This window comes from Manduca sexta, unplaced genomic scaffold (assembly GCF_014839805.1).
Source record: "Manduca sexta isolate Smith_Timp_Sample1 unplaced genomic scaffold, JHU_Msex_v1.0 HiC_scaffold_2158, whole genome shotgun sequence".
Classification (NCBI taxonomy): domain Eukaryota; kingdom Metazoa; phylum Arthropoda; class Insecta; order Lepidoptera; family Sphingidae; genus Manduca; species Manduca sexta.
The window spans coordinates 13212-27006 of record NW_023593094.1 but is presented as its reverse complement, the minus strand read 5'-3'; the positions used below and the strand labels follow the sequence as shown (position 1 = coordinate 27006).

At 35.0% G+C, this 13795-nt stretch overlaps 1 protein-coding gene and 1 pseudogene across 1 annotated transcript; both read left to right on the top strand.

The window, feature by feature from the left end:
* Nucleotides 1-1489: 1489 nt before the first annotated feature.
* LOC119191958 lies at nt 1490-6397 on the top strand (annotated as a pseudogene).
* Nucleotides 6398-7994: 1597 nt separating this feature from the next.
* On the top strand, nt 7995-12084 carry LOC115445861 (splicing factor YJU2). The gene is made up of 5 exons (XM_030172336.2): nt 7995-8146; nt 8230-8442; nt 9070-9244; nt 9656-9833; nt 11629-12084. Exons 1-5 carry the CDS (start codon nt 8123-8125, stop codon nt 11993-11995), a joined length of 957 nt encoding a protein of 318 aa, XP_030028196.1. The 5' UTR covers nt 7995-8122; the 3' UTR covers nt 11996-12084.
* Nucleotides 12085-13795: the final 1711 nt, after the last annotated feature.

Below are 13795 nucleotides of genomic sequence, written 5' to 3'. Positions count from 1 at the left end.
TTACTAGTTTCTACTCATTGGTTTGCCCTCGTAATAAGTACTTATTCAGTTCAAAAGTAGAAAGCAACACTCATGTTTAATGAAGTTATTTATTGTTGAAAATCATTCGAACTAAATTAAATTCCAATATAGTAGAACGATTTTATAAGACGAACAATTCAGATTTTTTATATTGTTACATGAAAATAATGCACCCTATATCTCTATTCCAGAAGAATTAAATCCTAAATATAAACTTATAACTTTACATTATGCAAGCGCTTGTCAATAATGTGATACAAGTAGCGCCGGCCCCATGCCCTTGATCGAAGTAGACAGTAAAAAAAAGAGAAAAGTCTCTTGGTGTATTTTGTTTTGGAAGTCAATGCCTAAAATTTATCGGTAAAAGGACCAGTGCGATACATCCATGTCTCAGAAATGCACCGCGGACGCGCGTTTGTAAAAAGATTGCCTATTTTTCGCTCTACTGCTGCTCTGTGCTCTATGTTCTACCCTTGGGTAGCAATAGAGACAAGTACCTACCTATAAGCCTATCAGGCATACATAAGCATGGATTTCTCTTAGTGTGCAAATCTAACTTGTCACCTACAAGTACACCTGACCACCAGTAAGTACTTACCTGGTAGTTCATAATATAAACGTACGTTCAAATTATTAAAAGAATGAAAATGTAATTTCACGCATGCGTAGATTACTTTAAATAAACTCCAACAAAATCTGTAAATAAATTTTATATCATCTGATAGATACTCCATCCCCGCGGTTGCTGCCACGGCCAACCGCAGCATCAGCCGCGCGTGCAGCTCGTAATGCAACTAATAGAAATGTGTCTTTAGTTCCGTCGCAAAGACAATCCCCTCCCCGTTCTACAACTTTGCCGGCTAATACTAAGGTAAAATAAAATAGTTTTAAAATAAAATAATCAAAAGCAGTGGTATCGAACATAATAAATATTTAATACCATTAATAATCACAGAACGCAAAGAATGTATTGCAACGCACAAGTCAGAAGACAGAATCAAAAACAGATATGAAGGTGATTTTATGCATTTTTCATAATAAAAAGTTCAATTTGGTACTTTGTATTTGTAAAATTTGTAGCCGAGTTAGTGGGTTACCCAACAAAAAGTAATTTATATCGTATATAAACATCTTCAATATGGAAAATATTGTGGATATTTCGTCGAGTTTGGTAAAATGAAGGTGGATGGGCATTTTGACGAAAGATTACTCCCCTCACTATCTTGGTTTAATTTATACTATATGAGCTCTAGAGTACAAGACTAACCTAGCGTTAAATTGCAATAAAACATTTTATAGAACTTAATTTCAGTTGTTTTAATGATAATTTGTTTTTACTTAAGGTCATCTCAAACTCTGAAAATGAGCACCCGGCGGTGGATAATAATTTTGTAAGTTCTTTTAATTTAGCATTTTCCTTATGTGTGTTTACAAATTTAAGGAAATTAAAGTAATTCATTGCTTTTAGATGACAACGCCACAAAACACGGGTCATTCGTCATTGAGAATTACCCCACAGAAGTTGTTGAACAAATAGATGCCATAGACATTACTGAAGATCATGTTACAGAGAGAAACGACATGAATACTTCTGGTATATTTATGATGAGGCGTTTAGAAATATTTATAACTTGTTTTGCTATCAGCTTCAGTTGTGTATTAATTTAGTAATAGTCGTCCTACGTCAACTTATCAATCTAAATTAAAAATATTTTTTTCAATCGGCGCCAGCAATTGCAGTTACATTCTAATGGTATCATTTTCGTAATCGATAAGTACTCGTAATACCAACGTTATTACATTTTGTAGAAGTAAAGAACAGTTGTCCATCAACACCAGCTGTTAGTAGTCGTCCACAAACTCCTAGAAGTCAGCAGTGGAGTCGTCCACAAACGCCACGGGTTCTCAGTCGGCCAACAACTCCTGCTCAAATGCCCCAACGACATGGCACCCCAACCAGTCGGCCCAACACTCCGCGCCGTCCATCCACACCTACGCGGCCGATTACAACTTACTGTATGCAATCGCCATGTAATAAGTACCGTCCGGAGTCACCAGTTTCTACAATTGCTTATGAAGATGATGACATTAAATCAACATTTACTACAAAACACAAACAGTTTCAACGATTGAAAAAAGAACTTGATTTGAAACAGGTAAACGATGTCTTGTTATAGTTTTTTTGTGGTTTTAAGAATTCAGGTATTGGTTTTTATTTATATTTCTCACTTCGGTTTTAGCAAGCTGTGTTGGAACTATTTGACACTCTTAGAAGTTTACGTGATCGAATGATGCGCGAAGGAATCACTGGCAGTGGTGAAGGTCTTCAGCAGCAAGAGCTTGTGGTGTTCAATGTGGCAGATTGGGCAGCGGATGAGATTGCGCAGCTTTGTCGCGATGCTTTAGCGTCTTCTAACGCCGATGATGCGATAGAACTGATCAATAATACATTACCTATTGGTAAGAACAAATATCTATAATATTGAGTAGACCTCGCCTCATAATTCGACTGGCTCGAATAAAATAGATAGCGTACCTACTTATCTAATAATTTTATACTTATTACGTAATGTTTAGTGACGTAAAACATTACAAGCTTGAAAAGCGGCATGAAATTCTGATATCACTTAAATCATAGTTGCTATGTTACAGATGAACGCGCTTTGGCTGAATTAGACGTTAACATGGAAAATCTCCCTGCACGCTTTGCCGATTTATGTCTCCAAGCATTTGCAGCCCGCCAAGAAATTATCGAGTGGGCAAAAGAACTTATTGGAAACAACGTAATCAAATCTCAGTGTTTACTAATTACCATACTATTTGAAGCCTTTTTATATTATTTTTATAATATCGTGGTGATTATTCAATTAATTTTTAATTGTCATATTTTTCACAGGAGCAGCTAAAAAGCGTGGGGCTGGAACGTATTGCTCAGTACAACGCTCAGGGACTTGAGTTATGTGAAATACTCAGAGAACTAAAGACTAGCGCTGATAGTACTGTGGATACGATCACTCAACTTTCTAAGTATTAAATCTAATATGTGTGTGGTGTATTGGGATTATAGTTATATAAATATTGTTACACAACTCGTGTACTGAGGTCTATGATTGGGCCCCTAAGTCGGTTTAGGGGATTTAGGTTTATCTAATCAGTACAAGTCACACAGTTTCAAATCATGCCAGCTAAGCAGGATTTTGCCCTCCAACACAATATGGGATATAATGTAATGAGCGGAATGCAGATGTAATATACTTCTGTTTACCCCTGAAAATAAAAGGCCAAATAATATATATTATATGAATGAAAAAATGAAAAATGTATATTCACGTTAAATATTTCCTTGTTTTAGACGAGCATGTCGTGAACGAAATGCATTAATTGCTGTAGGCGAATCACTGGTACGTGAAATAGCACGGCTTCGACAGGATATCGAAGTAAGAACTGCATTTGGCACTGAACTGCGAGACACCCGTGCCGATACAGAAACTGCTAAAGCTCTTGAGGTACTTAATTAAATTATGAGATCCTTACGTGTATATTTATAAGGCACTTTTATATTGCATAAAATGTTATTACAGGATGCCCGTCACGAATTAGAAGAAGAGCGAGTTGCAAAAGCTGTTATTAAAGATAAATTGGCAACGGCTGAATCGCAACTTCGCCAGACTCGTGGTCGTATATCTAAAATGGATCGCCAGTTACGCGAAGCTGAAGCTAGTATTTCAAGTCTTACAGGCACCGTGAAGACGCTGGAAGATCAAGTAATATATTGTGAACATAAAATATAAAATCAAAGTTCGATGATATTAATTTATCTTTACTTTTTAGAGCCGTCAGAGAGAAGTTCAACTTGAAGCTCGAGCTCGCAAACTGAAAGAATCTTTAAAAATGAACAAACTCAAAACAAATTTCGATTAATGAATCGGCCCAAGCACTATTAGAAGAGCGTGAAAGTAAAATAAAAGAATTACAAGCAAAAATAACTGAACTTGAAAACAGTAGACCAAATCCAGGTATAAAACAGAAAAGTTCTTATTAGCATGTTTATAAAACAGTGGGGTCAAATAATATCTTTTTTTTACAAATTAGATCTGCCGACTGAAAGAGAAATGGATTTGTGGGCAGAACTACAGGCCACCAAAGAAACGTTACGCACCACGGAAGATGAAGTGACTGCGTGTAAAAGAGAGAAAGTCCGGTTTTTGGAGACCCTCACAAAAATTGCCGTAATATTTTATTTAATTATTTGCTATTCAGTATACCTAATCCCCTTATTCCGCCAAAGCAATAATTTTGTTTTCAGTATTATGTGCCTGACGAGTTTTATACCATGCTTCTAAGGTGAATAAATCTGGGTGCCATATTATTTGTCAACATTTTACTTAAAGGTAATGAAACAGTCTTTAAAATTTCAGGAATCCGACAATAAAGTAGGAATGCAGCAAAAGTTGGCCGCTGAACTTCTTAGCAAAGAGGAAATCATGGGCAAGATGCAAATGCAAATCAGGGATCTAACGAAGAATATTAAATTAAAGTATGTTTAACACATTAATTTACGTATTTTACCACATATATTTATTACAATTTAATTGAGTAGGTATTCCTTATGAGAATTTTTGCTTTTAGCGAACAAAAAGTGATACAATACGAACAGTATGTTCGCGATATTCAAGCGCATAATCGAGCAGTAGCGAATTGTCAAGAGGCACCAAATGGTATCAGCTATCAAGATTTGCAGCAGGAGGTATACAAATATTTAGTAGGTGCAATTTACTTTCAATACCTACTAACATTTTTTTTAAATTCTTTATAGATTATGAATGTAAGAATGGGACTTTTAGAAGCAGTACACCGCAACGAAGAACTAACAGAGTTATTAATGCAGAAAGAACAACAACTCGAGCAGCAAGACAAGACATCACGTGCACAGGCAAGAGTCATCAAGGTTATCTTCTTCATCAATAACAATTATTTTTATCTAGTCTATATTTATGAATTTGTAGGATGTTGGTAATTGCAGTTTTAAAAAATGTATTTGATAATACCGGTAGTGCAAACATTTTTTTTTTATTTATTTAAAATATTTATTACAAAATAGGTGCGTGAGGAATTGATCAACATGCTTAAAAATAAAGAGACAGAACAAAGTCGGGAACTTGCGACTCTACAGCAGGATCTTGAACATCGAATGAAAGTTGTAGATGAAGTGAGGGTCACAATTTATTTTTTTATTTGTTTTATTGCTTAATTATAGTAAACTTTGGTCGTCTTCATTTTTATGCGTAGTATAGGAATCAAATATAACTTACGGATTTGTATAATAATAGTCGCTGTATCAAATTTAGGTAAACAAGCAAATAGCAGCAAAAGCGGATGAGATTCAAGAATTGTTTGCTACATTAGAGAACAAGCAACAACAGATCCACCGATTAGAAAAGATTGTGATAGCACTGGAGGAACAGCAACGACGTGCGCAAGCGCAACGAACGAGACACGAAGAGAAGATCGCGGCACTTGAACATGAATTAGCTGCTGGGGAATAGGCGTGAAAGGTTGTTATAAATTTTAATTATAATATATTGTTTATTAACTCCCTCTTAGTAAGAAATCGGAAAGGATTTAAAACCGTATTCACAAACAATACTATGAACATATGCCGAAAGTTCGAGGGTATATTGTCGAAAATTTCATAATTTCTTTGCCTATGTTTAGTTTCGTTTTTGATAGCCAAATGAAGTAAAGTTGTGTCTCGATATGAGCCGACTATAGCACTGGGCCCTTATTCTGTATGATAGTGTAAACGCGTAACGCGGCCGTGTCATGTTATCTTCGAGAAATGTGCGTGGAATGGTATTCTGTAAGCCAAATTTCTATAGTCCTAAACATGATGCGTTGTGTTACGTGCTTGTTACGCACTGTCAAAATAACGTGTAGGATAGAGAATAAGGCCCCTGCTATGCCTATGCTCTGAGGCCTGTGCCCTGTGGAGGTTGTCAAGCCGAAAGCATTGAAAAACAGACAATCACAGATATTCACAAACATTACTATGACCACACGGTGCACTGTGCATCCTCTGTGAATATCGGTGTTATTAAGTAACGTTTGTGAATACAGACCAGTCTTTCAATAAAGTCTTTATTTAAAGAAATGAAAATCTCACTCTGCAGGACATTTGCGATTAAATTATTTTAAACTAATACCAACCAATAATTTCGTTTCAGGAAATTCTTATTTTTCTAATCAAAAGTACATGTTAGGACTAATGATAAAACTGAAAATGTAAAGTTTTTATCATCACTGTGACTTTTGTAAAACGTTTTGTCATATTTTCATTTTTGTGAGAAAATAAATAATATAACCTTTTACACATAAAGGAGCTTTTTTTCGTAAAATATTATAATAAAATTTATACTTTATATATGTTGTCGACCGGCGCACATCAGACCAACTTTTTTTACGTTAAAATAAATTTGGCAAAGTTTCGCCGCGTCTGGTTAAGGCGATACCTCAAGGTCAATTTTCATACATTTTGTTTCACCTTTAATCTGGGTAACTAAACAAGTATTGGCAAGTAAAGAATTTAAATTCACGTCTAGTTAGTGATTAGTTCTCGCAGTTGAAAGAAAAACGTAAAATAGATTAGGTAATCATGGATATTTCGGCCTTTAAAATTTAATATGACGAAATTTTAAAGGCAGAAATATCCATGATATATGCTTAACATTGAATTTCTTAACATTTTCGCTTATAACTTTTTCATTTATAGTTCTACGACAAAAGTTACTAGACCAAAGTTGTAGAGAATTTAATTTGCAACAAAAAATGTTTATACATTTTTTTTGTCAGATAAATAGTTTAAAAGATACATCGTAAAAACCATTTCAACCCCTATTTTCAAGATGGTGGCCGTGGGACAAGGGTGGCGACCCCACAAACTTGGTTTTAGCTTTAGACTGACCCCTACACTTCAAAAATAAAATTGCGTCCTCTAAAAACGCAAGGTAAGGCCTAAAAATTCAATGGACTATCTGTACATGCCTAGAGGCATCTAAAAGAAAAGGTCGTGGTGCGCGCGGGCTCGTGCTAGGTAAAAATATTCGATAATTGGAAAGAATATTAGCACGTACATATTTTTGATTTCTTTTCAAATACGATTGTCGTTACCTCAGAGTGGTTACTTTTTAATTGAATCGACACTAATATTTTTTTATGTTTACGCGAATATCAGAATTTAAAATAAAACTATTTTAGACATTTTATCGCGGTTTTTTATATTATTATTTTCTTCCTGCACGACGCCTGTTTGGCTCGGCGCACACCAGGCACCATAATATATCATGGAATATAAATTATATAAGTACGTGGTCTATATAGTAAGTATAAAAAATACAGTGCGATCGGTTATACCTATTTGGAATTTTTCTGAGAGTTTAAAAATGGGTAGACTTTTTTAATATAAGTACTAATTTTAAACTGTTTTTTATGAACGCTACTTTCGTGCTAATTTTATCATCTTTTAATTCTCTGTGTGTAAGTTTAGAAATAGGTGATAATATCGATATTATAGAAATTGAAAACCCTTAGAAATGATCGGACGTCCGCAGAATAACTTCGGACTACGTAATACGTTGTGATAAGTCAAGCATAAAACCAAGTAGACGTATTCATGTTTTTTGTTTCCTATATATACATGTTCTTGCTCGTAGCATTAAATGCGCTACACAGGGCGGGGATAAAATGAGGGCAAACCTAAAAGGCTCCGCCTGTGGGGCTAAAACTAGAAAATAACTATAGTTAGCTCTATTTTTGCATTACTCCACCTCCCTTATCTAAACTTAGCCGAATGCACCTTACCAAGAGTTAAAAATCGATATTAGAGCTTCGGTGCGATCTTCATGCTTAATATCGATAAATAATAGACATCCCTATGTCGAATGTCATTCCTAACAATTGACATTTGGTTTTGACAGCATTTTGTCATTTGATAATTTAGTCACAATTTACATTTGATGAAAGCCAAATAAAATTATATGAGAAAAATAATAGAATAATTGTTCAAATTACATATTTTCCAATATCTGTTTGAACTTGAAACAAAATGTCTGAAAGAAAAGTTTTAAACGTAAGTCCCTTGCATTTAACATACAAAATTAACAAAGTGACTTATTCCAATTGACTGTAAAACGCCTTTTAATTCTTTTACAGAAATACTATCCTCCGGATTTCGATCCATCAAAGATACCTCGTATGAAATTGGCGAAAAATCGCCAGTACACAGTGCGTTTGATGGCTCCATTCAACATGCGTTGTGCTACGTGCGGTGAGTACATATACAAAGGCAAGAAGTTCAACGCCAGGAAAGAAGATGTGGAAAATGAGGACTATCTTGGCATAAGGATATACAGATTCTATATCAAGGTGGGCATTAGCTTTAACCATAATTTCACAGTAAATTTGTTTATTTAATAATCAGTGTCTCATAACTGAGTTAACTATGTTCCTGAATCTACTCTTAAAAGTAAAAGCGTAACTAGATCCTCTACTGCCCCAATATATTAAGATGTGTTTTGGGTCTATTGGACAAAAGCTACAATTCTATAGAACTTATATGTATATTTTGTGTATCAGTTATCAAAAATCACACAAAAATGATATTACTCCACTATAAATAAATTTCAGAATATCATGGTGCACAATCTAGATAACCATGCTACTTTAAAAATTGTTTCCAAGTATTAAATACACTAATTTTCTGAAACTTTGTAATAACCCCAGTCTTATGTTGATTGAAACAGTTTTGTTGTTAATAGGCATATTAGGTGTATGTTATGTAGATTTAAAAAAAATCAAATATTAAACAAAAATTATTAAGTATTTTTGTCATCACTACCAAGCCCTTTTTGACTGGATACATAAAATTACAGCATACCTGTGCATTATGTAACTATTTATCTTTTTTTCAGTTGAGGCTGTATAACATATTTATAATTTTAAACTAACGCCAAACAATGTTAATTTTACTTATTTTTATGTTAAATATTACAGTGCACTCGATGCCTACAAGAAATATCATTCAAGACAGACCCAAAGAACACAGATTACGAGATAGAGGCGGGTGCCACACGTAATTTTATGGCATTAAAACTGGCTGAAGAACAAGCCAAGAGGGAAGAGGAGGAACAGAAAGAAGAGGAGGCCAATAATCCTATGAAGCTGTTAGGTAAATGCCTCATTGTTAGTTTATCTAATACTACAGAAGTTTAGATCCATTATGAAATCCCTAAAAACCTAGAATAAGGTGTTTCTTGGCTTGTAAATGGAGCCCAGGACCTATTGTTACATGGCCCATTTACACTGCCACTAGGCCAAGGACAATTTTAATTAAATCTTTGTCATAATATATTAATATCTACTATGTCATATTAGAAGTTCATGTAACATTGTTATATACTCATTTATTTAGAATTTTATCAATGCATATTTACTAATTATTTTTGCTGTTACCCATATTTTTTTTTCATAAATGTTTCATAGTAATTAACACATGTGGATGACAGTATAACGGCTGTTTATTTTTTTTTTTACCAATAAATATGATATTTAGTATGATATTTGCAATAACATTTCACAGAATACAGAACTGAGCAGTCAAAACAGGAAATAGAACTGCTAGAGAGCCTTGAAGAGTTGAAAGAACTGAACAGAAGACAGCAGACTGTGGACTATGAGGGCATGCTCAAACAGTACCAGCCCGAGACAGCAGTTGAGAGGAAAGCAAGGGAGGAAAAAGAGGATGATGAATTTATAAAGTAAGTTCTACTAATATTACTAATATTGTAAATGAGAAAGTTTCTGAAGATGTCTGGTAGTTTGTTTTTTTTTGTTTTTAGAACCGAGTAGGCAAAATATTGACTATGAAAAAGTACTTTTAAGACTGAAATAAGAAAATAAACCCTAAGCTAAAATAGGAATAGTGATATTCAGGATGCAAATTTACAATAGTCATATGGCATAATATCAATAGCAATAGGAGTAACCTATGCAATAATGCACTTATTTCTGTAATTTTTATTCTCGAGTGCAGTGGCATGCAAATATGGTCGAGTACCTTAGATAGATATCAAGATGCTCATTGATAAGTCAATGGAAAGTATGCGCCAGATTGAAGCACATGTGTAGATTAGACCCTATCTGCGCCTATGCAGAACTTACATAGACCTATCATAACTCGGATTGCCAATCAGGAGTATAGCGAGAGCAAAAAACAAGGTAATTTCAAGAAATAAATGTCACAATCGCGTCTCTAGCCACTAGCACATGCGATAAAATAAAAAAAAAACGTTTAACATATTTCTGTGTCCCGCTAAAAGTGTCCGCACTCCAACTATGCTACACCACTTTTGCCTATATTCAGTTGAGGTCGGGATTCGCACACTGAATTTTGCCAACTTAAAGAATTTACCACTAAGACACACAAAATTACTAGAGAACAAAACGTATAGCTTATCGCCATTTTCAAAAAAATTGTCCCACACGTTTTTCTTTGGAGCTGTCTAAAAATTGACCAATCAGAACCAAGTTTTTTACATGTTTACAAATGAGTTATTAGGATTGCTCATTCTTGGAATAGGATTGAAGATTGAGATTGAGATCGTTTATTGAAAACGGTTGTTAGTTTGAATCGCCAACCAGTTTCAAGCTTTTAAGTAGATCTTCATGGGCGAGTTCTAAGAGGACGTTGCGTCGCGGAAGCCGTGAAGATGATCCCCTTAATAGGTTTAAACTTGTCGGCGATTCCGAGTTTGAATACGTGAGTGAAACCGTTTTGTTATGTAGTAATATAATATGTCACGCGTAAATTTTAATAACATTAAAACACACTAGTTTAATTCCTCCTTTTGGCGGCTTTAATGAGTAGTGGTTATTTTTTAATGGATTGGTTTGCCACAGTTAGTTGTGGGAAGACGTAAATGTAATAAAACAATTTTTCACCTTTTGGGACGTAATACTACTGTTATGTACAAAGGGCCGAAACGAAATATATATCAAATCACTGGGACCTAAAAGTCTCAATTTATTAGTAAAAGATGTTGCTAGATTGAAAGCATTGCATTACTTCACTCGAAATAATCATTTCCCTTATCACTAAGGAGCTCATCATAATGTTACAGGTACTAATTTACTGTAGCCAATAAGTACCACCGAGTATGCAATCTTACACTACTCAGGCAAATGTATCTTGCCCATTGACATAGAAAAAAGGCTGAAGTTCCTGCAGCTGTTAAGTGAATATGAACAGAGATGTGTGGGAATGACAACGCGGTCATATGGCTCATATGCATAGGATTTTTCTTTATTGGAAGTGTACGTAAAAGATACCGATATTGGTCATATATTGGATTTGTTTCTCAGACTCGGACTAATGTTCAGATCATTTGTTGTCTATGGATTCTTGTCTATACGAATAGTAAGCCCAAAGCTTTTAACTTGATGACAAATATTATGAATACCGCATTATAAACATATACGATCAAACATTCAGTGTCTAGGCATTTGATTAAATTAGAATAAATTGTTTACTATTTAAATTTTGTATAATTTCAGATCTGTGAAGTTTGCAAATTCATCATCAAATAGAGTAATAGTTGAAGAAACAGTTGAAGACGTGACAGAAGATGAAGGGCCCCCTGTAAAAGTGCCAAAAATAGAAATGATGCCGCAAAGGAGTATCAATACTAAAAAAGATTGGAATAGAAGTATAGGAGTACTTTCTAAGAAGACAGCCTTATCTAATCTCGTTAAAAAGAAGGAGTCCACGCAAACCAGCGAAACGAAGACAGATAGTAAGCCTGAAAAAGATGTGAGGCAAGTAGACAATAGGAGCAGTGAAACTGAATCCGAAAGGGTGAAGTCCGCAGCGACAGGTCTAGCTTTGCTGGCCGGATACTCAGGTAGTGACAGTGATTCGTAATGACTATTCCGTACATGTAGTGTATATACTTATAAAAATAATTTTGGACTCAATAAATCAGTAAACTCTTAATATATTTTATTATACAGTACAAATTATTTCAGTTTTCATATTCCCATAAACAATTTTTGGTGACAAATTTCAATTTAAGTGTTCCTAACTACAAGTATAAAATATATTAATAATGGTTTCTAAGCGATTCTATCATGATCATTCTTACAGACATGCTTTATGGCCGTTTTACATATATATTCACATACATATAATGCAATTACGTAACACAATCCACGTATCAATTATTCGTTCAGATCAGCACTCTTTGTGTTAACTTTACTGCCATGTTCTGACGTCAATGTGAGCGAATGTCGTTTCGCACAGAGATTCCACATTAAGATAACACTTCACATGTCTTCATCAAATTCATATTATTTTATGGTTTTAAATTTCTTTGAACTATTTTATTAAATTGTTATGAGAATGATAAAAGTAAAGATAAAAGATGATTGATAAAGGTCGCAAGAACACGCTGGATGCAGGCCGCTTTTGGCAGGTCTGCCGGGTAGTCATTAGGAGAAGGATATAATCAGCACTTGATGTGTCTAATGATCATAATGATGAGGTTATGAAACGAAAATCAATTCAAAAATAAATGTGGAAAAAACTAAAAAGCTTCTCATTTGGCCGTAACCTCTTAGGAACCCATTTTGAACGGGTACAAATTAAATTACTTCAGTGCTCATAGGTATTTTAATAATAACGCGCGGGTCTTCGCCTGATGACACGACTTACTAAAAACGATACCAACGCACTTTGAATTAGCACTCTACACCGCAACACCAATTAGAATCCCATGGTGTTCCTGTCCGAGGCGTTGGGTAACGACTGATCGGCGTGCTTTGTGGTTCGGGGGCATCTTAAGAACTCCGCCATTGCATCCTCTGCCTGTCAGAGGCAACTTATTGGGCCTTAGACAGAGTCGCGGGGTGAGCAGTGGGGGACTGTTCGCTCGACTATAGCGACTCCGAGGTCGACGACAATGTGGATAGTTGGTCTTCTGATATAGTAGACGCTAAAGGCGTCATTTAGCGTACGGGGGCATTTAGCCCCAAATGTTGACATTGGGCCGTAAGACCTGTGAAACCAACATAACAGTTCCAGTCACCCGCAAGTGGTGGTAGTGACAACGCTTTTTTCCTGCAAAAAGAAAGATGTTTCTGTATGGTCCCTTGTAAGAAAACCGCAAAAGAAGTACTTAGGATGCTGTAATAGTCCCCCGATAACAGCTATTAGTCGTCTGTAACACGGAGGGGATATCGCGGTATACTGGTTTTAACGCCAGCAATCCATATTACAGGAGACACTTGTCTGTCATTGACCCGGTGTCTTCTTTTTCTCTGGAGGGGATCACTAGTCAGTAGACAATATAAGGGCGTAGAAAAATAGTTTTTAAAAAAATATTTAGAGGTTTAGTTAATAAAAGTGTTTATGGAATAGTATTCTAGCGCGCAGATTTGTTAATAATAGCGTTGCTCGCAGTGAAGTACGGAGCCAGAGGGGTATTGTGGGCCGTCGTGTTTTCCGCCATGTATACTACTGTGACAACTATTGTGTGGGCGCAGGAAATACGTAAGATTAAGTATTGAAATATATTTTTCAGAATATATATTTTTTTTAATTTAAATTTAAGCGTAATACGCACTTCAGAATTTCAATTTAAAGTTTCTAAATCTAACTCATACGAGAAACATACATTTATCTCATATACTTATTTATAACAAAAATAAGAGTTTTATGCTTCTA